The sequence below is a fragment of the Pelophylax lessonae genome (genome assembly GCF_965119305.1).
Source record: "Pelophylax lessonae genome assembly, chromosome: 1".
Taxonomy (NCBI): Eukaryota; Metazoa; Chordata; class Amphibia; order Anura; family Ranidae; genus Pelophylax; species Pelophylax lessonae.
This window is the reverse complement of record NC_138768.1, coordinates 448,878,302-448,904,576: the sequence shown is the minus strand read 5'-3', so window position 1 is coordinate 448,904,576 and position 26,275 is coordinate 448,878,302. Positions and strand designations below refer to the sequence as shown.

The 26,275-nt window shown below is 42.2% G+C and overlaps 1 protein-coding gene across 1 annotated transcript in view; it reads left to right on the top strand.

Moving 5' to 3' along the window:
- Nucleotides 1-26,275, top strand: part of TRABD2A (TraB domain containing 2A) — a gene marked incomplete at its 5' end in the record, with an annotated part of 160,586 nt that overhangs the window by 11,630 nt on the left and 122,681 nt on the right. The window contains one exon of the mRNA XM_082261235.1: nt 18,201-18,761. Within this exon, the coding sequence (XP_082117361.1) occupies nt 18,201-18,761 (561 nt within the window). The remainder of the gene's footprint in view (nt 1-18,200; nt 18,762-26,275) is intronic.

The window sequence follows — 26,275 nt, the reverse complement described above, 5'->3', positions numbered from 1 at the left end:
CAGTGTATGTGTTTTGTAAAAAATATGCCGCTATATACCTTTTTTTATAGCGCTGCCCAGCGCTCACGTGACTTGCCACCTCTCCTCTCGATCTGAGAGCAAAGCTAGCGGGGCTGGGAATCCTCCACTGATGTCAGCCAGGAGGAGGAGAGGAGAGGAGGAAAGAGTCAGCCGGTCATGTGAGGATTACAAATGCTTTAAGGCAACAGATTCTTCTATAAAGGCAATCTTCCTGAAGTTTTTATATATCGGCTTTAGGATAATAATCTTAACAATAGATGTGATATTTGAAAAGGGTCTTATAAATAGGTTGTGAATATATAGGTCTAGTGTGCAGTCTTAGGCCCCTTTTACATGGGCTTTCTGATCCGATGTCAGTTTTTCAGGCGGACCGGATGGGATGCTCCATGCAGCCCTATGGAGCAGCGGATGTCAGCAGAGACATATCCGCTAACACCTGCTGCTATCCGATCTGATCCTGTACGTGAAATCCGGACGGATGGAAACCCTATTTTCCATCTGTCTGGAGGATCGAATAGAATCGGATGATCTCTCCATAGAGGACAGCGGGGATCTGACAGCTCCGTCTCACAGAGCGGAGACGGAGCTGCCATCCGCCTGTTCAGCGGGAATCTTCCTGTCCCGCTCCTAGAGCAAAATCGGGTCGGGCTGAGTGCCACTCAGCCATTCACAAAGAGCTTTGTTTTGTAAGAATGAATACAATCTGAGGAAAGTGGGAAGTAACCTGAAGACCAACCTCCCAGTAGGTCTTTAGGGGGAAAAAAGGGGAGGGGGAGGGGAACGGGAAATAAATTTGTGGGACTTTACTGGTACAGTATTTAGTCAGTAGTCAGGAATATATAAAATATAACATTTCTTTATTACATATCAAATATTAAAACCAATCCAAACACATAAAGAACAGAACATACAATAAGCTATAGGCTACACAAGGCTGTGCTGGAGCCGATATACAATAGGTGAGCATACGACTACTTGGCGATCCAGAGAAGATGGATTTCCAAAACTCGAGGTTTATCTACCTCAACCTCAACATGTTTCGTGGCGAACCACTTCGTCAGGAGGATTTACTGTATGCAAGTAATGCTCATTCTAGTAATGACAAAACATTTGGTTAATATATCTATCTCAAAATCTTATACAGTCCATAGTCAATATACAAACAAACAAAATTGTACATATCAGTGTGGGAGGATTATTTTTACCTTATTGGCTAGGCTCACAGGGATCACAGATCATGGCGTGCAACCATCAAATCCTCTCACCGGCGAACATGGGCCCCATTGACCTGACTGTATATACACATATATAATGTTTGGGGGTTCTTAGTAATTTTCTAGCAAAAAATACGGATTTTAACTTGTAAACAACAAATGTCAGAAATACGCTTGGTCCTTAAGTGGTTAACTATTTAAACTTCACTGAAACCAGGAGATCAACTTTCGGGCCCCTTTCACACAAGGGAGTCCGTCAGCGGACTCCGTTTTTCTCAGCGGGGGATCCATCTGCCGATCCCCCACTGAGCAGGCGGATGGCAGCTGTGTCTCTGCACTGTGTGTGAAGACAGAGCGGTCAGGTCCCACTGTTCTCTATGGGGGAATCGGATGGGAACGGACCGTCTGTCCGTTCTCATCCGATCCCATCCGATCTGATCCGCTGGACGGATGGAAACTAGGGTTTCCATCCGTCCAGATTTGACGGATCGGATCGGATGTCAGCGGACATGTCTCCGCTGACATCCCATGCCCCATAGAGATGCATGGGGGGATCCGTTCAGATCTGCCTGAAAAACGGAAAGGCAGATCTGTACGGGGCCTAAAGGTGGTTAGTAAAAGGTTATTAGTAAATGATACAAAGTGTTTTACTGTTAATCTCTTGAGGCATGTCCATCAGTTGTCTCAAACTGACAATAGCAAATCTGCAGATGACTAATTGATCCTATCTATGCAATTATTTAGCAGTATTGCTAGCTGTACCACTTGGAGAGAAAATCCATAAATCTGTTTGGTTGATGTACCAAAGTTGTAATTTTCACTCCTGGTGAAGTGAACCTGCTTTCATATCAAACACCTAGTCCTGCCCAGGACAGTTAAAAAATTATAGGAACCTATAATTCCATTTAACCACTGCATTAATGACTCAGAATGTATACTCACAGAAAAATGACGTTTGTTCTTTCTTTTATATACACCATCATTAAACATTTGTGCTCAAGAACGTTTTACCCCCTCCATGACTAAGCCATCGTTTGCTATTTAGCACTGCACTACTTTAACTGGCAATTGAGTGGTGAAACGCTGTACACAAATACATTTTTATCATTTTGTTCACTCAAATAGAGCTTTCTTTTTGTGGTATTTGATTTGGGTTTTTTATTTTTCACGGTATAAATGAAAAAGTACAGAAACCTTTGAAAAAAAGCAGATCGTTTCTCATTTCTGTTATAAAATACATCTAATAAATATCTAATAAATAAATAAATAATTACCAATGTAAGTGTATATTGATTGGTTTCACAAAAGTTATAGCATCTACACACTATGGTATATATACTGCATTTATGCAGCTATAGACGCTATACTGTAATGGCGGTGATCAGTGACTTATAGTGGGACTATGATAGGGTGGTGGGCAATCTAGCACTAACAGACACTATCTGGGATGGTCACTAACTAACACTGACATTGCTAGTAACACTAATACAATGATCAGGGATAATACTGTACACTGACACTTTACTAGACACTGGCTGGGAGGGGGTTAACATCTAGGGGCAATCAAGGGGTTAACTGTATGCTTAACAACAAGTATAATGAATGCTGCTTTTACTTTGCAATCTTGCTGTTTTTTCCCCCTGCTTTTCAGGGAGAAGAAATAGCCAGATCACTGTTCCTCTGCACACAGAGTTCTGTGTTTATGTAAACACAGAACTCTGTGTGTGATTGGACACAGCCGATCAGCTGATTTCAGCCAAAATGGGTGAAATTTGCTTTCAAACTTGTGCTGCACGGGTCAGGCAGGTGGCGCACCCTTGCATGCCCCAAACGTGATTCTGCTTGTACCCAAACAGTTGGCAGGCAGTTAAGCTATCTCTAGCAAAAAAAGTAAAATAATAATATTTGCTGTTTGTATTCCTGTTGGGGACATTCCCCCCTCTCTATTTGTCCTGGTATCCGTTGTCACCAACAAAGAAAGAGAGAGAAAAACCCAACATTTTACAGTTGTCACCAGAACAGGAGGTCAGGAAAAATCTTCCAATTGGGACGCCCAATGATAATTCTGAAGATTTCCCCTTGGTTTAGAGAGATTACCTCTCACTTCCTGTTGTAGCAAGAAGTAAGGGGAACTCCTACAGGAATACAGCAACAAAACCAAAAACTTCAAGGGGTTTTAAGTATTTCCTACGCCTGAACTTCAGTTTTTGGCTTCTTTTTGTTCTCTTTAATGCCTTTAAATTCTCATCAATGTTCAACATGTGCAAAAGAACACGTTGAATGTATCCTGTTGGAAATCCAGTGAGCCTGTAACTTCCTGCAGTGAGATGAAAACCTAGTGCCCATCAGCCCTACCCAACCTAGACCCCCCCCCCCATTTTGTAGAGATGAGAAGAGGAGAAAGTGTTTTGAAATTTTTAACCACTTCCTGTTCTAGGGGGAATAATACTTCTCCGCCATAGATATACATACATAGAAATAAGTGAGCTTTGTCACTCTAGGACAAGAAGTGTGTTGCTAGCTGGATTACCAGATGGCAGTATGATCCCCTTTCACACTTGTGGGACTTGTCCTGTCGCTTGCCAAGTCTTACCCCATGATTTCCAATGAATATAATTCATATCTGTGTGACGTCAAGTCACAGCAACTTCAAAGTAGTCCTTGCACTTCTTTGGTCCGACTTTGATGCGACTTGAGGCCCATAGACCTGAGGATTACACAGGCATTGCTTCAAGTCACATCAAAGTCGCGTCAAAATCGCATCACTTTCATGTCGCACAAGTGTGAAAGGGGCCTGAAGAATAAAACCTGGACAAAATAAAGAAAACAAATGCAGCCACCACCTCTCTGGTCTGGTAAACTGCAATATAATACATTTTTGCTCTTGATTTTGGCTCCTTTAGGCTGGGTTTATACTGGTGTGATGTTAATCGCATGTGGTTTGCAGCTCACTGCTGTGCAGATCACATGCGACGTCTGTGCGAAGCAAATTCAGCCACACAGATTGCATTGCTGAATTTGCATCGCATTTGAACCAAAATGGTGCAGGACCCTTTTTTTTAGCTCTGCACTGGAATCGGATCACATGGGTGCGATTCGATTCCTGCACCATTTGGCAGTTCGCACTGCGATCTCAGAACTGATCTGGGGTTGTCATTAACTTTGTATAGACACCAGCAGCGGTTCACAGATGTCAGTGTGAACCGCCGACAGGTGACATGCAATGCGGGAACCTGCATCGGAATGGCACTGGTTCCCGTATCGCATATATGTGGTTTGGGACTTAATCCAACTCACCTTGATCTTATTGGTTTTATTCTAAGACAACACAATTTGCACTGAACAAAAACATTTCTAGGACATACTGTACTATTGGAATATTAGCTAATATAAATGTAGTTAGTAAAAAATTCTCTGGATTACCAATTTGCTGAATTCTGTAAACAGTGGATTGGGGCTTAAATAGCAGCTTTTTATTTAAGTAATACTATAACATGAAATGTTTATAAGAACATTGGAAAATGGCTCTTCTTCTAGCAGCATGCTACATAAAAGACATCAACTAACATTAATATAATGACTAAACAAAATCAAATAAACCTCTTATTGCCAACAGCCGGCTAAATCCAGGAATGGAAATGAGTTCAAATAGACATTTTAGTATAATTTACTTTGACCCTAGAAAAACTTTAACCAAACCCTTGAGCTTCTCTTCTGTGCATGGCATACCAATCCTATATTAGTTACACCTGGTATGTAAACAGTGCAGATTGGGACCATATGGTAATTGAGATTAGCCAGTAATATGGAACATGAATGCTGTTTTACTGTGCATGCTCATAGTTTAATTTTACCAGGTAATTACTAAGTAGCCATTGGTTGTTTTGTAATCCTTTCATTAGGGCCACAGTGCAATTATAGGCAGTGTACTACAAAAAAATACAAAATGTTCTATGTATTATCATAGCAGGAATTTAAATAGTTGTTTGTTATCCTAAACACAAAACAAACACACTTTTAGAAATATATAAATGCAAACATTTTTTGTAGTTGAAATGTATAGCACCGCATTCACACTGAAGCGGCACAACTTCTGCACGACTTCAGAGGCGACCTGTGAAGTCCCGTGCACCGCGACTTCGGCACGACTTGCACGGACTTGCATCATCTATGCAAGTCGTTTCGAGGTTGCCCCGAAGTAGTACAGGACCCTTTTTCTAAGTCGGAGCGACTTGTGTCACTCCTATTAGAACGGGTCCTGTGCTATTCAATGGACCGCGACTAGTCGCGGTAGTGTGAATGGAGCCTAACACGTTTGGCAAACTAAATGTATCAATACAGTCCAATCAAAAATATCTTTTCCTTTATTTAGGAGCAGCCAGTGGGTTCTATATTTCTATTTGTTATAATAAATACCATTTTAAAGAAAATGGAAACCCCACTTTTTCAGGACAATAGAATGCTCTTCAGGCCAAAAAACACTGTTAGTAGGTTTAAAAATTGGGCCTCGATGCTCTGGAATAAACATCACCTCTCCAACTATGTTGCCAGCAAACTTGGTGAGCACAGCACTCTTAGGGTCCTTGCACACAAGCGGTCCGCTCGGCGGACTCCATTTTGCTCAGCGGGGGATCGATCCGCTGAGCAGGCGGATGACAGGTCTGTCTCCGCTCACTGTGCATGGATAGACCTGTCAGAGTCCCGCGCTCTATGGGGACATCAGATGAAAACAAGCCGCCTGTCTGTTTTCAACCGATCCGATCCTCCAGACGGATAGAAAATAGGGTCACCATCCATCTGGATTTGGCGGGCAGGTTTGGATCGGATAATGGCGGGTGTCAGCAGACATGTCACCGCTCCATAGGGGTGAATGGAGGGTCAGATCACATCCGCCTGAAAAACTGACAGGCGGACCTGATCGGAAGGCCCATGTGAAAGGGCCCCTATGGTAGACATACACCAGAGTCATTGTACATACACTAATCACCAAAGATTGTATTTCATAGACATCTGCAATCATTTATGTGACAACCTCTTAGGCCCCTTTCATGCGGTCGGTGCGCCCAATGGAGTCCGTTCTGATCAGCGGGGGATTGATCCACCGATCCCCGCTGAGCAAGCGGATGAAAGCTCTGTCTCCGCTCTGTATGCAGAGACAGAGCTGTCAGATCCCAGCTGTCCTCTATGGGGAAATCAGATGGGAACGGACCGCCTGTCCATTCTCATCCGATCCCATCTGATCCGATCCTCCAGACGGATGGAAAATAGGGTTTCCATCCGTCCGGATTTCACGGACAGGATCGGATCGGATAGCAGCGGGTATCAGTGGAGATGTCTCCGCTGACATCCGCTGCTCCATAGGGCTACATAGAGCATCCGATCCGGTCCACCTGAAAAACTGACAGGCAGATCGGATCGGAAAGCCCGTGTGAAAGGGGCCTTAGACATTCCATTAAAGGGATATTATGAATTATCTGCTGTAAATTCTACTATAGAAAGACTAAATTGCACCTGACAAATAATACCATTAGTCATTTTGGGGGCTGCAGACTTGACACACAAGAGCTGATTTACTAAAGGCAAATGGACTGTTCAATTTACAAGGGAAGTTCTACTTTGCAATGGAATTATCCCCAGAGCTTAGTAAAAGAGGTGAAGCTCTACAGACTACCATCATCCAATCACAAGAAAGCAAAAATGCTGTTTTTTTTTTTTTTGCAAAGTGAAATTTCACTACATTTACTTGGGACAATGTCCTTGTGCAGTGCAACTTCTGTTGCTAAGTGAACAGCCTATTTGCCTTTAGTAAATCAACTGCAATGCTTGCTTTTCCCTTACTCTAAAGATTAGTATATAATGCAGACTCCTTCTTGCTGACTAGGATTTAACCGCTTGCCGACCGCCCTCCGCAGATATACTGCGGCAGGCTGACTCGGCTGCACAAATCGACGTATGGGTACGTTGGTTCACGGAAGGGGTCCTGGGGGCGAGCGCGTGCCCGCCCCCACTAGGCAGCAGGGATGCCAATCCATGGGACCGGCGGCAACGATAGCTGCCGGGCACCCGCGATCGCTCCCCACTGAGAGAGAATGATCAGCTGTTGTAAACACAGCAGACAGTTGTTCTCTCTGAAATGATCACAGAGTGCCTGTCATCCTCCTATATAGGTGGTCATTTCACAAGTCCTCCCCCCACAGTTTGAAAACTCTAACTAGGCTCACACTTAACACTTTGATCAACACTGGGTTAACCCCTTCCCTGCCAGTGTCATTATTTCAGTAACAATGCATATTTTTAGCACTGATTACTGTAGTAATGTCACTGGTCCCCCCGAAAGTGTCAAAACTGTCAGCAATGTCGCAGTCCGAGATCACCGCCATTACTAGTAAAAAATAAAAAAGTAAAAAATTACATAAATCTTTCCCCTAGTTTGTAGACGCGATAACTTTTGCGCAAACCAATCAAAATACGCTTATTGTGATTTTTTTTTTTTTTACCAAAAATATGCTTATAGTCACCACTCTGCTCAGTGAAGACGAGAACTGAGCAATCAGCAGTCAAATTATCGCTCAGTCCTTGGACCAAGAGCCAGTGGGGGACAGCTGCATCATCAGACCAATGGTGCAGCCATATAGGTGAATATGTATGTGTATTACTTGGATATCCCACACGTTTCCTTTAAATCAAAGCCTTTTTTTGTTTAGAAAAATAGAGACCTTTGATACTGTGTGGGGTTGATTTATTAAAACTGGAGAGTGCAAAATGTGGTGCAGCTGTGCATGATAAATAATCAGCTTCTAACTTCAACTTGTTCAATTCAGCTTTGACAAAAAACCTGGAAGCTGATTTCTATGCACAGCTGCTCCAGACTTTGCACTCTCCGGTTTTAGTTAATCTACCTCTGTATGTTGCTATTGAACTCTTCAGCCTATTATGTGAAAACATGTTGATAAAGACATGGACAAAAGCTAGGAAGGTTTTATGGCTTGGACAATGTCAATTGTAAAATATTCACAAAACAAAAAAACACATTCTCCATTTGCCAACATCAAACATCAACTTTAAAGTCACTTTTATTTTCTATGATTATCCCATTACATTTCCATAACTTTTTTATTCTAGTCTCTACTCAGACTATACCCACATGGATCTACTTTGTTTTGGTTGACCTCATTAACCTTTCCCACCGTTTCTGTTGAGGCTTTGGACTTTTTCAGTGGTTAAAGCACAATCAAGTAAATTGACCCAGCAATCAAATCCTTAGTTGTCAAAGTCCCTCGATCCATATGTTTTTTTAGGCTGCATTGTATAAAATTCAAAGGGCTTTTAATACCCTAACTCTAACCCTGAATCTAGGTATACCTAAACTTAGTCATAGACATCAGATGATGGTTTGACAAGGGCACATGTTGTTTAAAATGATTGTGACGTAAACACGCATGCTTGCATTTCCCAGGTAGTTATGTGTTTATGCAGTAGAGGAGAGAAGATAAAATTCCTTGATGCTGTTCTGGCCCAATCCAAGCCAAGGCTGCATTCACACCTAAGTGTAGCGATTTACCGATGTTTTTCAGGCTTTTTTTCAAGTGTTTTTGCAGCTTTTTACAAGCTTACTCATTCACAAGGAGGGAACACAACAGTGAACTGGTCTTGCTTATAGGTAGCTCCTGCACAGAGGCAAAGTTTCACACTAATCTTCTACACAGATCTGAAAGCTATATACAAAGGACACCAAGATTCAAGTATGAATACACATACTAGGGCTGCACGATATTGGAAAAAAAGTACATTGTGATATTTTTTTCTTCAACGATATATATTGCGATATTGAGAGGAAATCATGGAAGTATTGCAGCAGCGGAGCCTTCTTCTGATTGTAATTGCAGATTGGGCAGGCCAGGGTTAATGTTATTGTAGGGATTGACAGTCAGTGTGGATTAGGCACAGTCAGGACTCACAGTGGTGGCAGGAGGTAGAAGAACACAGCCTGACATGACATCCGTTCAGTCCCACGCATTCGACGGTGTACTGAACTACTCAGTGAACTGACTCGACTCTTCACTCTGAACTGTTACAATACAAGCTTGTTTCCAGTTCTTCAGTGTCAGTGTGCTGGGAGCCACTGATTGGTTACAGGGAGGAGCTGAGCTCCTCACTCTAGGATCATATTACCATCAGCTGGAGAACTAGGTTAGCTACAGGCAGGCAGACTGAACGTGTGGGACGGATGTCGGGCTCTGTTCTGCTACAACCACTGTGAGTCATCCCGAGTCCCGACTTCTCCCTGCCTAATGCCTATGCCTTACTATTGTATCTTCAGCGATGTGACTATCACCCACGCCCGCAGCACGATAGTCGATATCACATCGACTATCATTCAGCCCTAACACATACCTCTTGTATTTAGATTACATTTACTTATCCCAGACTGCATTTTTAAAGCCCCTCTCACACTGGAATTCTGTCTGTCCATTTTTCTTCCATCTGTTGATAGATTAAAAATGGGCTGCAATTCATTTCTAACTGATGTTAATTTGTGGTCATCCGCTTGCATCTGCTCAGGTCTTTTTTTTTTTAAAAAGGAACAACTGTTGTACACAGACAACGGTCCATTTTTAGATCTGTTGTTTACATTGGTTGTTAGGAGCTGGCACTCCCCGGAATCATTGTGTCTTTATTTTACTTGACTTTATTTGGTGAATGTGTAGGGGTACTATGTACCCCATATTCATTCACATGGAGGAGGTACCTGAGGACCCCCAGGGAGGCTTCCAGATTCCAACCCCCACAGCCACTGGACAAGGGTTGGGGGAAAGAGGCCCTTGTCATCATCAACATGGGGAAAAAATGATTTGTTAGAGGTTACACCCCCCCCCCCCGGCATGTGGCCTGGTATGGTTCAGAAGGGAGGATACATGCTTGTCCCCCCTTTCCTGGCCTGCCAGGCTGCATGCTCGATCTGGTATAGATTTTGGAGGGGGGGGGGCTTGTTTTCTTTTTTTTTGGTGTGAGATTTCCCCCCAATCCAATCCATACCAGACACGAAGGTGGTGGTGGGGGGGGGGGGGGGGGGGGGGAGGGGGGGTGTTGCTGTGGCAGGGGAAACCGCCCACCACCCACCAGGAGGAGACAATGATGCTATAGCCGCTAGCGATAACCGCAAGTAAATCTGGCAGGCTGGTTGCACCCAAGTTGATCAATCAAGGATCCCAAACCATCTATGGACAGCCTAAGTGATTACTATTGTGCAGATCTGTTCATACAGAAAGCAATAGTATTTTACAAATACATAAATATGAATGTAATACATATATAGTTTGAGAACCTCTATAAGAGTGCAAAAAAGCACATAAGATTGTTTATAGCTACAAGAGTTTCCTTTGAGATAGAGGGGGAAAGAAGCAGGAAGCCTCCTAATAGTTTTACTATGGAGTCTCATCAAACATAGTTAGGCTTCATGTACACATAGCCTATTATGACCATTGGGTGTGGGAAAACGCGAAACGCTGCAAAGTAGCTGCCGGCGGTCAAAATGTTTCTACCCTGAATGTGATTCTTCCGCGTTCAGGAAGGTTGAAGCTCCACTAACTGCAGTAGCTCCTAAACGACCCTAAAAGCCTATCTGTACATTGACACATAGGCTTTTATGGAGTTGAGGAGCTTTGGCAAAAAAACAAAACAAAAAAAAAAAAAACAACTAAACATTAAAAGTTTAGGAGCTCTAGTGTACATGAAGCCTAACACACTGCTTAAGGCCCCTTTCACAAATGCTGTCCGTTTGTCCGTTTTTCATCCATCCGTGGATGGATGGAAAACGAACATCACTGCATCTCTATGTAAAAACGGATGACAACGGATGATCATCAGTTAACATCCGTTTTCATCCGCTTCCGTCAATGGCCGTTTTTTTGAACGGATGAATGCCCTATTTTGTATCCGTCAAAAAAACGGATCGGACGAAAAACAGATGACAACGGATGAAAAACGGATGAAAAACGGATGAGAACTGATGAAAAAAGGATGAAAAACGGATATGAACTGAGATGAAAACGGACGTTGACTGAAGACAAAAAACGTGACTGAACTAATGAACTGAACGGACCATATGTCTGAAAGGGGCCTAAGGCCATAAGCCTCCGTTGGACGGAGTCAGGAGGACAGCTGTGTCTCCGTGCTGTGTGCGGAGACACAGCTGTCAGTTCCCCATGCATCTCTATGGGGGAAATCGGATCTCTATGGGGGAAATCGGTCCATTCTCATCCGATGCCATCCGATCCGATCCGCTGGATGGATGGAAAATAGGGTTTCCATCCGTCCAGATTTGACGAATCGGATCTGGTCGGATGTCAGCGGACATGTCTCCGCTGACATCCGATGCCCCATAGGAATGCATGGGGGGACCGTTCAGATCCGCTAAAAAAACGGACAGGCGGATCTGAATGGTCCGCCTGTGTGAAAGGGGCCTTAGGCAGATTGAAAAACTCCACAAGGACAAGAGTTTCTATTATATTATTATTACTAATCGGATTCAAACATTATAGAATGCAGAGAGGGAGAGAGAGGAAGCTGTTTAGTACAAGCTTCAGAATGTTCCGCAGGGCAAAATACGACCTGCTTCTGGGTCCTCCTCAGCCTGTGCATGCACACTGCAGCCCCAGTCTTTGCTATAGGGAAAGTCATAGGATCTCTGGGGGCCTCCATGAGTACAGAAGATCCCTATAGGAATGAATGGGTGCACATTCGCAAGCTGAAGAGAACTCAGTAAGGTGCCCAGCTGGGCTACTCAGTTAACGCCACTGGATTGAGGACAAAGGTGAATATCGGACTAGGTTGGCTTCTCTTCAATATGCCTCAAGCTCTAAAGTGTCAGAATAGCCGGGTTTCATACTGAAGATAGACTATTTGGATGGTATGTAGCTATACATATATTCCTGCAGCTGGGCAGGCACATTGTGTAATCATTATGGCTTCATCTCTAGGTACTGGAAAGTATGTTGTTATGGTGTAATATTAGTTCTTCCAGTAGGAATGTTAGAGATTTACCTTGTAAAGCAATTCCAGCTCACAAACTATCTTCTAACTTCTCATGCCGTTATATAGAGTTTTTCAGGATGAAGCACAGGATTTTTACCACGATTAATCCTTTTGGGCCAGGCAGTGGAGTCTTTGGCACAGAAGAGATACTGTTGGCTTTGTACATATGTAGGTCTCATAAATACAAATTACGCTTTATGCGCACTGTGTACTGTTTACAGTAGCCAACTAACTAACAAACCTTCATAGCTTATTTCTCATGGGCTTTCTTCCTAGGTCTCATTAGCAAGCATATTTTATTTATGTGTGTTTACAGATTGATGTGTATGTGTGCTGAGTTAAAAATGTCAAAATATCTTGATTCCACCTTTTTTTTTTTTTGAGATTTTAAATCCATTTAATTGTTCAGTTGCCTGAAATACCTGTACATGTGTATCAAAATCTGATAGGTTTATAATTCTTCCATGGATTATTCCCTGCAGCTATCTTCAGGGAGGTGACATCATTGATGAGATAATGTTCAAATTTCGTATTATGGAAATTATTTGTGCTTAAAGGAGAAATGTAGTGTTTTATTTAGTTAGACTAGAGTAGGAAAGGGTTAGACTTTTTGTTATGTCTGCCTCTTTTTCTGCTGTATATGATCCTATAAAGATATGTATTCTCACTTCCTACCTATTGTTATGCCTCATACACACGCAGCGATTATCGGCCGACCGATCATCCGACTTTTGTCCAGAGTGGTGTTTTGTTGGTTGGAATGTGCATAGACTGCACACGAATTTTCTCGGCCAACAAAAACCAACTTCAGAAGTGATGTCATGTGATGGTTTACTTTCCGTGTGTTTTTTCTTCTCTGAGCATGCCCAGTCTTGCTCATCAGATTTTTGTCTGCTGAAATCTGTACTGACTGACGGAAAATCAGCCGTTCTGTTGACGGCCAACAAAAATTTTATAGCCTGCACACCAGATTTTATTTGGCCGAAAAGTCGGAGTCGGTTGTCGGAAGCATCATACTAACAAGCCAAAAATCAGCCGATCGGACGTTGGCCGAAAATTCCCGGCCAATAATCGATGCGTGTGTACGAGGCATTACTGTGCTGCCTGGTACAACAAACATTTCCCAACTGGGGCACAGACAGCAACAACAAACCTGAGGTCAGACTCTTCTCTACTTTATGATTTTAGCCTGAAGCCCAGCCAGTATACTTACCTTAAACAAGCTCAATATGGTGAAGAGGTACACACGATCAGATAATCGTACGAAAGAAATCGCACGATAATTTGATCGTTAGTACATAGCTTTCGACAGCCAATCATGACATTTCATCCAACAAAATCTGAAGGGACAAACACGAAAACTTTTGTCGTACGATAACCTAGCGAACGACAAATGTTTAATCAGTACAGTATGCATTCGCTAAAAATCGATAGACAAAGACAGCGCATGATCAGAAACAGGAAAATAACCCGGAAAAAGCCTGGCTGCCATTGTTTTTGTTTTGCACTATCCGACATGTAGCTACGCAACCAGGAAGCTTTTCAAGAATCGCATGAAAAAAAATAAGTTTAGTACGCATTGTTGAATTCAATACTAGTATCGTGCAACAAAATGGGAACGATAAGTTGTCCGATTATCTGATCGTGTGTATGAGGTGTAACACCGATCCCATATTTTTTTAAATATTTTAGGATTCACAGAAACTGCACATAACATAACATTTGCTGATAGAAATTGCTTTCAGGTACAGGTGATTAAATACAGCTATATGAGGTGCATTTGAAAAAGAGCCTTTAGAGACAATTTGTTAACCAAAGCCTGGAATGTAGCCTTGAAGGCCAGATTAGTGAAGTAAAGCCTCGTACACACGCAACGATTGTTGGCCGTGAATTTTCGGCCAACGTCCGATTGGCCGATTGTCGGCTTGTTAGTATGATGCTTCCGACAACCGACTGCGACTTTTCGGCCGAACAAAATCTGGTGTGCATGCTTTAAAATTTTTGTTGGCCGTCAACATAACGGCCGATTTTCCGTCAGTCAGTACAGATTTCGGCAGACAAAAATCAGTTGAGCAAGACTGGGCATGCTCAGAGAAGAAAAAAGACACTGAAAGTAAACCAACACATGACATCACTTCTGAAGTTGGTTTTTGTTGGCCGATAAAATTTGTGTGCAGTCTAGAGCACATTTCAACCAACACAACAACACTGGACAAAAGACGGCCGATCGGTCGGCCAACAATCGTTGAGTGTGTACGAGGCTTTAGTCAGCATGGAATATTGAAGGCATTTAGGCAAATTTGGCTAATATAAGGGTACAGCGTAGCACAGTGTAAAATGAGGTGTGGGGGGTCCTGGACCAGTTGCTCAAACCTAGAGAAGTCTGGTTTCTTGATTGACTCCATATAAACATAAAAGGTTAGATTATAGTTATCAGTGAATTAAAATTGGCGTTGATAGAGCCAGGTCTCATCCTAGTGTCAGACGGAGGATAGCTCATGATTTCATTGACTGTTGCTATCTAATTCCCTAAATTGGTACTAAATCCTTCACACGCTACGGAAAAAAAAAAAAGAAAAAGGTACTGAATCCTTCCACTTAAGTGGTATGCAGTATCTTAGAATAAATGTTATGTGCTTTAAACTAGAGTCCCCTTCCCCAATTCATTACTATATTACATTTCGATAATTTAGGATGTTGACTATTATTGTGATTGGGCTGAATAACCCTACTGCAAACTGAATTTAAGCCAGAATATCAATAGTGAATGGACATGTTTGTGTCTAGGGTTGCACCGAGACCAGTATCAGTTCCAATACTAAGCATTTGCATGAGTATTTAGATACCTTTGCGGTGCGATTTGAGCCCATACAAAATGAATGGGCTAAAACTGCACTGCAAAGAATGGCATGTGATTTGAACAGGAATGCGGTGCGATCTGAATCACGTGCAGTTTCCTGCACTGCTTCTGTGTAAACTAGGGTTACCACCTCATCCTTTTAAATCAGGACACATACTAATTACACAGGTTCTGTGGCTGATTAAGGTTGTAATTAAACTCACTTAGTGCCTTATGTGCATTATATTGTCCTCAGAACCTTAGTAATTAATATGTGTCCTGGATTAAAGGGATGAGGTGGCAACCCTAGTGTGAACCCTGGCTTGTCATAGTGACTTCAGCCTGGGTTTACACAGGAGCGGTGCAAGAAACTGCATGCAATTCGGACAGAAATTTTATGGTATTTTTGTTTGAGCCAGGCCCTCTGATTCCTCCTGTATTGAATTGTATTGTAACCTTACTGTCTGCCCTTATGTTGTAAAGCACTGTGCAAACTGTTGGCACTATATAAATCCTGTATAACAATTATAATAATAATAAAAAATCACATGCAATTCTTTGCAGTGTGATTTGAGCCTATTCATTTTGTATGGGCTCAAATCAGGTATTGGTACTTGGCATCAACGAGTACTTGTGTACAAGTATTGGTACTCATACGCGCGGGTAATAAAGCAGTATCGGTGCAACCCTACTTTTCTCATTAAAGACTCCTCATTAACACTAGCGTGACTTGTCAGGCGACCAAGTCGCGGTCGGTCGCCTGCCATTGATTAGCACAGGACCCGTTCTAATAGGAGCGACACAAGTCGCTCCGACTTAGAAAAAGGGTCCTGTACTACTTTGGGGCGACCTGGAGGCGACTTGCATTGACTTCAATTATATGAAGTCCGTGCAAGTCACGCCGAGGTCGCCCCAGCAAGTCGTGTCGCCCCTGTCTGAACGGGGTCTAATTGTTTGTGCTGCTGGTAATATTTTTCAGGTAATTAGTAAAAACTTCTGTCATGAGAATGTGTAAACTGCTATCAGGTTTTTTGCCATCTTTGTCTCATTAGTAGTGTAGGGGGTTGACCTACCCATCATCATCATCCGTCCTCCATTCATAGATTGTATTTCATTCATAGACGCTGTAGTACGCTTGTTGAACCGATTGCCATACGATGTGGAATTGTGTGCACAATCACGGCAATTCCATCTGTGATTTTAAAATTGTCAAGTGTGAATAGGGCCTTAGTTCCAGTAAACCCCACTGCACCAGAAAATGGCATGGTGGGGTGGGGGGGTCATCAGAGGAAGACTATTTCAGTGAAAGGAGGACACAGCAGCACAAAAGACATAGCTTGTTGAAGAAATATAATGTCCCTAGTACTGATTTTTTATTTTTTTTTTAGGTGGATGTAGGCTTTAAATTTTAAGCAGTATTAAACCCAAAACTAAAAGTATATTATATTACAGATTACCAAACCTTAGATGTGGTGGTTACATTAGTTTTCTTTTTTTTAGGATTACTCCCCCACAGAACACCAGTGCCCTCCTCTCCCTCCAGTAAACACCAATATCCCCCCTCTTCCCCCAGTAAACACCAATGCCCCCCTTTCTCCACATTAAGCACCACTGTCCTCTACTTTCCCTTCACTATTTTTTTCTCTCCCACTGACCACCAACTTTACGCACTCTTTCCTTCTGTTAACAACTAACACCAGTATTTTTACTTCCTCTGACCAGTGACCCTGGCTTTTTTTCCTCCCATTGACCACTGATGCTGGGTATATTTCTTCCTCCTGACCACCAATATCGGAGCACTTTTCCGTCCCCACTATTTACACCAGTAATTCTTCCCCCTGACTATCAATGTCAGACTTTTTTTTTCTCACTGACCACCAATGCCATCCACTTTTTTTCATACCATTGATGACAGCTTAAGCCATATTTTTCTCCTGCTGACCAGCAATATAAAGGGCACTATGACACATAGTGCTGACCGCTACACTCTACACATTGTGTTGTAAAAAAAAAAACCAAAGTGCTTATCACATAGTACTTGGTGGAAAAGACTGTGTTGGTAAGCATAGAGGTAAGATTTTTCTTATGGTTGGTCACCAGATTTGCACACATCTCAGGAGGGATTTTGGTCCACTCTTCTTTGCAGATCTTCTCTAAATCCTTAAGGTTTCTTGGCTGTCGCTTGGCAACTCAAATTTTTAGCTTGCTCCCTAAATTTGCTATAGGATTAAGATCTGGATCCATGACCTTAATGTGCTTCTTCTGGAGCCACTCCTTTGTTACCTTGGCGGTATGTTTTGGGTCATTGTCATACTGGAAGACCCATCCAGGACCCGTCTTCCGGCAGAGGGAAGAAGGTTCACATCCAAAATTTTACAAAACGGCCCCATGTATTGGCCCCTAAGTGCAGCAAAGTCAGCCTATACCTTTAGCAGAGAAACAGCTCCAAAACATCATGTTATCACTTCCATGATTGACTATAGGGATGGTGTTCTTAGGGTCATAGTCAGCAATTTTCTTCTTCCAAACATGCATGAAGGTAAAAAAAACCTTCAGCCTTTACAAGCACTTTAAATGCTTAAGTCGTAGGGCAATGAAGAGAACGTATTACTATCCTTATCTCTGCTCCAGCCGGCTTCAGTTCTCTGGGCTGGGGACAGACCTTCAGCATCATGTGCAGTGCAGGGCAATGGGCTGGAGTGCAACCATGGCCAGATCACCTGAAATAGGTGACCTTTATTTGTAAATTTGACTGACCAAACCTTTATAACCTGAACTCTCACCTGACCTGCAATACTGTATTGTGAGTGTCAGTTTTGTTTTGCAATGAAATAAACTGAGCAAAGTTCAGGGAAGTGGAACTTTTCAGATGGAATCCAATAATTCAGAACAGTGAATGTTAATCATAGGGATTTATTTAAATACATTCATAATTATGCTATAGCAATAAACTTGATTTTAAAAATGTTATTGTGATGACACATCTATAATAAAGTTTTCCTGTTTCCTGTAAAGTTTAATGATAATATTACGTCATTAGTGTTAATAAAAATGATCTTGTTAAGCTCTGTATTTTTTCTTTCTTTCTTCAGCAAAGTCATTTGAATTCCTTCCTTTGGACCATCAAACGAGACCCTCCTTCATACTTTTTTGGCACTATTCATGTCCCTTACACAAGGGTGTGGGATTTTATCCCAGAAAACTCGAAGAAAGCTTTCCAGCAGAGTAATATTGTGTATTTTGAGTTGGATTTGACAGACCCGTATACAATTTCTGCTCTGACCAGTTGTCAAATGCTGCCTCAGGGTGAAAATCTCCAAAGTGTTCTTCCAAAGGACATTTACCGCAGACTAAAGCGCCATTTGGAATATGTTAAACTCATGTTGCCCTCATGGATGACGCCAGATCAAAGAGGAAAAGGACTTTATGCGGACTACTTATTTAATGCAATAGCAGGAAACTGGGAACGAAAGAGACCTGTATGGGTCATGCTGATGGTAAATTCTCTGACAGAGGTTGATATTAAGTCAAGAGGAGTCCCAGTGCTGGATTTATATCTTGCCCAGGAAGCGGAACGTCTTAAAAAGAGGACTGGAGCAGTGGAGAAAGTAGAAGAACAATGCCATCCACTTAATGGATTAAACCTCTCCCAGGTAAGACAATATAAGCAGGACGTATATAACTCACAGTTGAGCTAATATTTGAAGACTGGAAAGAAGGAAGAATATGCACTTGCCCATAGCAACCATCAGAAATTATTTTGAATTTTTTAGGTTCTACTACAAAATGGTTATTTGACTTTTGTTCCTGTGGGCAGTAACTTTTATTTTACATAATTTTTCTGAAACATATAATACTGTGTAATTTACAGGGCCATTGTCATTTGCAGTCTGTGCCTTTAACCACTTTACCACCGGAGGATTTTGCTGTCTTACTTCTGGGCCACTTTTTGCGATTTGGCACTGTGCGACTTTAACTGACAATTGCACGGTCGTGCGACACCGAACCTAAACAAAATTTACGTCCTTTTTTTTGCACAAACAGAGCTTTCGTTTGGTGGTATTTGATCACCTGTGCGATTTTTACTTTTTGCGCTATAAACAAAAAAAGAGCGTAAATTTGGAAAAAATAACAATATTTTTCACATTTTTTTATATGAAATTCCCCCCAAAAAAATGTAAAAATCAAAATTTTTTTAAATTTTTGGCCAATTTGTTTTCTGCTACCTATGTTTGGTAAAAAAAAAAATAACAATAAGCGTATTTTGATTGGTTTGCGCAAAAGTTATTGCGTATACTAACTAAGATAAAGATTTCTGTCATTTTTGGTGTTTTTTTTTAACGAGTAATGGCGGCGATCTGCGATTTTTTTTTTTGAGTGACTGCGACATTGCGGCGGACAGATCGGACCCTTGACTGACATTTTTGACACTTTTGGGGGTACCAGTGACATTACTACAGTAATCAGTGCTATACATATGCACTGTTACTGTAAAAATGACACTGGCAGGGAAGGGGTTAATTTTATTGGAGAGGGAGGGGTTAATGTATGCCTGGTGCTTACTAACGTGTGTGGGGGGAGGTGACTGAGTGACACAGGGACAGATCACAGGTTTAACTATGCTGAATACTGCAATCTGACCCTGCCTGTCACTTAGGAGATCCGCCCGCTTGTGTTTACACAAGCGGGCGGATCTCCACACTCGATTCCCCGACGATCGTGGAAGAGCAGTGGCGATCGCCGCTGCTCCTCCCCTGGCCCGACTCCCGCTGTGACTGAATACAGCGGGAGCGAGCCTCCAGCGGCGTGCGCGCGCCACTGAGAAAGGGGAGTGTCTGGCGACGTAGGTCTACGTTGCCAGACGATAACGAACCACTTTGCCGCAGTAGAGCTCAAGTGAGCAGACGGCAAGTGGTTAAGTAATTATGGTATTAGAAATAACTTGGCTGTAACTGGACATGAATTCAGCTACCTGCATTATTTAGCACTTCTACTTGAATTTAGAGAGATCTATACTTTCCATTTATAGCGCTGACTTCCATTGTAAAGCCCCATACACATGGCCGAATGGCAGGCAACATCGGCCAGTTCAATAAAAGCCGGCCGACATTCGGCCATGTGTATGCCAGTCAGCAGAAGCCGACCATTTGGCTGGCTTCTGTCGGACAAGCATGCTGGAAAATCAGCAGCTGACCAGCTCCTGATCAGCACTCCCAGCCAATGGCTGAGAGCGCTGATTGGAGTATTCTGGCGAGGGGGTCGTCCCCCTGTCAGAACACAACAGCTCAGCAGGGGAAATAACGGGATTGTTAGTACAGCCTTTCCGACCAAAACTGACATTTTTTTTTTTCCCAAAAAAACTCATAGTATGTACAAGGCTTTAGACACAAAACAGACATGAATGTAAGTATTTTAAAATGTATAGAAATATTCACACATACATTATCAGGTAGCAATAAAGTAGCGTTCAGTCTCTTTACTGTTCTTCATTGATAATATATTGACATGTTACCATATACAACAGTATAATTTTCAAAAAAAAAAACTAAACCATTTCTTTATTAACCACTTGCTTACTGGGCACATATACCCTCTTCCTCCCCAGGCCAATTTTCAGCTTTTAGCGCTGTCACACTTTGAATGACAATTGTGCGGTCATGCTACACTATAACCATATGAATCATTTTCTTTCACACAAATAGAGCTTTCTTTTGGTGGTAGTTTAAAAAAGATATAACATTTTGAATTTAAAAAAGATGAAAATTTTTGAAAAAAAAAAAACAGTTTTCATAGTCTGTTAAAACAATTTCCAAAGAGGTAATTTTTCTCCTTCATTGATGTGTGCTGATGAGGCTGCACTGATGGGCATTAATAAGGCGGTACTGATGAGCACTGTTAGGTGGCACTGATGGGCAATGAACAGAAAGCACTGATGAGGCTGCACTGATAGGTGGCACTGATGGGCACTGATAGGTGACACTGATAGACACTGGTAGGTGGCACTGAAGGGCACTGAGAGGTGACACTGATTTGTGGCACTAATGGGCACTGATAGGTGACACTGATAGACACTGGAAGGTGGCACTGATAGGCAGCAGTGATAGGTGGCACTAATGATGAGGCACTGATTGGCAGTACCGATGGTCACTGATAGGTGACACTGGTGGGCACTGATTAGCAGTACTGATGGACACTGGTTAGCAGCACTGGTGGGGACAGTGTGGGACCGATGTCCCTTTCACAGAAGCCAGTAATCAGCTTTATTTTTTTCTCCTCACGCTATCAGCGTGAGGAAAAAAAAAAGCTGATGACCGGCTACTGTTTACATCACGTTATCAGCTGTCATTGGCTGACAGCTGATCACGTGGTAAAAGGGCCGGGATCAGCCGTTTACTCCGATCTATTATCAGCTGGCACTCACGATCACAGAGTGCGCCGCCTGCATGCCTCAAGGGGTGCGCGGGAAGTGCTAGAACAGGAGGACATCCAGGTATGTCCTCCTGGCATTTTAGGCCCACGCAGTAGCTGTCTTTCAGCTGACGTGAAGTGGTTAAAGAGCAGTTCTCGTGCTCCAGGCAAGTGACTTTTTGATAAGATGAAAGGCTGCAAAAGGAGATGAGCTGCGTCAGACGTTTGTGAACACAGCCAATAACTGCACAGGCACCAGGATTTACAGGGTTGTGTCATCCCTGAGCCAGCATTCCAGTTAAGGAAGCAGATGCTGTCCTTGGATGATGCCTGAATAAAGATTGTCCATTCCTTCTGGAGAAAAAAAAACCTGTTGTCAGAAAGCGTACTCTGCTCTTTGTGAGAAGTAATATATATCTTTTACTTACTTAACATGCATGCATTTTTAAAGAAAAAATCTGGTGCTGGTTGCATTTATGGTATTCCTTACATGTGATTTATTCATGTTTGCCTGTTTGGAGTTTAAACAGCTTAGATCTGTAGCAATAAAAGACTGTAGGCATAGTTTCTTATAACAGTTATACCTAGTGTGTTAGGGTCAAGTATGTAGGTGCAAATAGCTACTTAAAGATTTGACCTGGGAGCCAGGGAGATATCCATATTTTTGCATATTTGTACAGGCATGTCACCATGCAAATTGTGTTTTCATAAATAACTATACATGCCATGTACTTGTTCTCATCATCTACATATTCACAATACCCTAAGTATGGGGTCATGTATGTGTACTTATTCCCTACATTACATTTTAATAGCAAATGCACTTAGGCAGCATATTTACATTGACACATGCTCAGCAGGAACACTTAAGAATGGCAACATTATATTCACTCCAACAACATCATCCAAGCTAATGTGCTGCACACATCGCTTGCCATCAAATCTGTGTGACCATGTACTTGATCGCTGCATTTTTTATTCACCCAGTAAAGTTTCAAAGTTTGTAACAAACTATAGGCAGTAATAAATGCACTATGAGATATATTTGTAGAAGTTGCCTGTGTATTGTGTTTATTTATTTTTTGGCATAAACCATTACCAATCAATATTAAAGTGGTTGTAAAGGCAGAAGGTTTTTCTGCATGTACCCCCCGCAGCCCCCACTAATACTTACCTGAGCCTGATCTCAATCCAGTGATGTGCACGAGAGCGGAGACCTTCTCGATTCTCTCCCTCCTTATTGGCTCAGATACAGCAGCAGGAGCCCTTGGTCAAGCCCTGCTCTGTGTCTGTGTGTCTTATAAACACATAGAGCAGCGGCTCGGGAGTGAGCATGTACGAGTGCCCCCATAGCAAGCGGCTTGCTATGGGGGCACTCAGCGGGCAGAGGAGCTGGAATTGCCAGTGGGGGACCCGAGAAGAATAGGATCAGAGCTGCTCTGTGCAAAACCGTTACACAGAGCAGGTAAGTATAAGTCTCCATTCACACTGGTACGACTTTTCAGGCGACTTGGTCAGCCTGACAAGTCATGCACCGTCGCGTCCCATAGTGTAGTACAGGACCGGTTCTAATTGGAGCGACACAAGTCCTGTACTACTTCGGGGCGACCTGGAGCGACTTGCATAGACATTAATTTTATGCAGTCCGTGCAAGTCACGCCGAAGTCGCACTGCACGCGACTTCACAGGTCGCCCCGAAGTCGGATCTGACATAGTGTGAACGGAGTCTTACATGTTTGTTATTTTAGTTTAAAAACAAAAAACAAATCCGTACAATCACTTTAACCACTTGATGCCAAATCACGTACATGCACCTGATTGGCTTCAAGTGGTTTTACCGGGGTTATGACTGCAGCTGTATGCCATAACCACGGTATTGTTTTTTACAGCAGGCAATGCTTTTTCTTTTAATAGCAATCCTAGCGGCTGATTAGCCGCTGGATTGCTTTTACAGGTGGTGGTATAGGACACCCCCCTCCCAGGCTATCCGTGTGATTGGAGAACCCGGTATCTTATCTGGCGGTGCCGCCAGGTTATCATCTCTATGGTTCAGGAGGCCGAAAGCCACTTCATGATGTCACTTCCAGTTAAGGCAGATGTAAACGCTTCCTTTTCTTTTTTTTGTTTTGTAAAGCATGAGATCAATGTTTTTTGTTTTTTTATCTTATGCTTTTCAGGCTAGAGGAGAGATCTAGAGTCTCACAAGGGTCTTTTGGTGGTATTTGATCACTTCTGTGTTTTTTTTTTATTTTTTTGCGCTATAAACCATAAAAGGCCGACCATTTTGAAAAAAAAAAAAAAGGCAATATTTTTATTTTTTGCTATAAACATATCCAATAAAAAAAATCTAATTTCTTCATCAATTTAAGCCAATATGTATTCTACTACATGTTTTTTGGTAAAAAAAATAATAATCTTTAAGTGTTTATTGATTGGTTTGCGCAAAAGTTATTGCATCCACAAATTTAGAGATATATTTATGGAATTTTTACTTTTTTTTTTTTTTACTAGTAATGGTGGCGATCAGCGACTCATAGCAGGACAAATCGGGCACTAACTGACACTTTTGGGGACCGGTGACACTAATACAGTGCGGTCCACAAGTGGTTATATTAGCACCAGGGCGGTACTTACATTGAATGAAAAATGGCCCTTGTGCAGATGGCTGTTATGTTTCATGGAATCTTAATTCCTTTGCCACTCCTGCATCTATAATCTTCAGGTGCTGATGGGGGATTAATATTAGCCTCTGAACCTGTCACAGGCACATGTCAAAAGTACCGACTCTGCCCGACCTTTTTGCCCTGTGCTCCATTCACAAAAGCTGTACTACTGCTTCCCGTAATAAGAAGCGCTCTATGAATAGAAGGCGCCCTCTTTAGGAGTGCCTATGACAGGTCCATTGGCTGTATTAACCCCCAAAGCATCGGAAGATTACTACTGCAGAGGTATGGGGAGGGGGGGGGGGAGAAGGTAGAGAACTGAAGATTTCAACTAAGACAGCAGCCACCAGCAATGGGTACATTTTTTATTCAATGTAGGTACTGTCCCTGGTGCTGATTTAAAAAAAAAATATATAACTAATTTTGAGCTTTAAAGAAAGAAATAATCATTTGCAAAGTGAATAAAAAGCTGCACATGCATGAGCTCCCACGGAGCTTTGTGAATGGTCCTGCGGCCTCCTGGGTCATGTGACGTGGGGGGAAGGGGACAAAGCAGGGGATGTCATCCTTGCCTAGGCGAGGGTTGCAGAAGAGGGATCAGGTATTAATAAAAAATCGATACTTGCTGCCCCCCAAAAAAAAACAAAAAAACTTTAACTCAGTTAGAGGCTTGGACCAGGAGAGAAGCAGTGGGACTTTACTTTTTAAATGAAGTTCTGCTTTAAGTGTTTAGTCCTGGCTGGTGCTAGGAAAAGGGGTATCTGTCTCATAAGTTGTCTATACATGTGACAATTTTTGTTCAATTACATCCATTTTCCATTCTTCTAAAATAGTAGCAAATACAATTGCAAGTAACTAAAACTAATGAGCCATACACACTATAAGATTTTCTGAAGACTTTTTCCTTTAGATTTACCAAAACCATATAATATGAGGTCAGACCTAAACACTTTACATTTGTATGCAATCTGGCAGGCCCTTGCACTACATAGAAAAGGTAAATCTGAAGGAAAAAGTCTTTAGAAAATCTTATAGTGTGTATGGCCCTTAAGCAATCTACCACCCACAAATCCAAAAACCAGAAAAATCCAGCTTCAATACAGTTTAGTAAAAGAACAAATCAAAAACAGAGAATTATACAACAATGTCTTCATAAGTGATCAGGTTTTTCCACAAATGTCCAAACCACCGTTTATGCCTTCAAATGCTTTTGAGTTCATTTTTTTTGAGTTTTATTATTCTTTCAATTTGTCACATGTATGAGCAGTTTAACATTGTATGCTTTTTTACCGTAAAGTCAAAATCCTTTTAAAGGGTTAACTCAACTGTACCAAAAAAACTACCTTTGCAGGAACCTGTAGATAAAAGAAAACTGTATAGCCTTGACTAAAGTTGGATAATGCCTTTGTTGTAGATGTATAGGCCATTAACATACCTCCCAAAGCCTGGCCAACAAACTCCCAGAGATGGTATCCCCCTGCACAAACTGCAGCTTTGACTAAAGCTAAATAATGCCCTTGCTATAGATGTAGGCTTTCTGAAGCCTACTAAAAAACTCCCAAAGATGACACCCCTGCTCCAGCTTGTTGTTAGAACATTGCTAAGGTATTGCCAGTTGTTACTACTCAGCCCCATCATCATAAACACAAGCTCTTTCTCCAATTCATACCCCCTCACATGCACTTCTTCTCCAAAACTACAGGATAAGACAGTGATCCAAGAATGTGCGCGAGTTTGCAAGTTCGAGAACTCGATCCTTTGATGGTGGGGAGGAGCAGTAACAGTGGGAGTCTCTTAGCAATGTCCTAGTAACAAGGCAGGGTGGGTGGGCATCTCTGTGAGTATTTCAGCTATGCTTTGGGAGGCCTACATCTATAGCAAAGGAATTATCCAACTTTAATCAAAGCATTACAGTTTGTTTTTATCTACAATTGTCCCTTATCTGCATAGAGATTTTTACCTGCTTTAAAGGAGATATACAGCCAAAGCTTGTTTGGCTGTACATCTCCTATGGATCACAAGAGGGCAGTATGTTCTGCACTCCTGTGACCCATTTTCAGCAGAGAGCGGTCTGAAGTCCGCTGTCTGCTGACGTC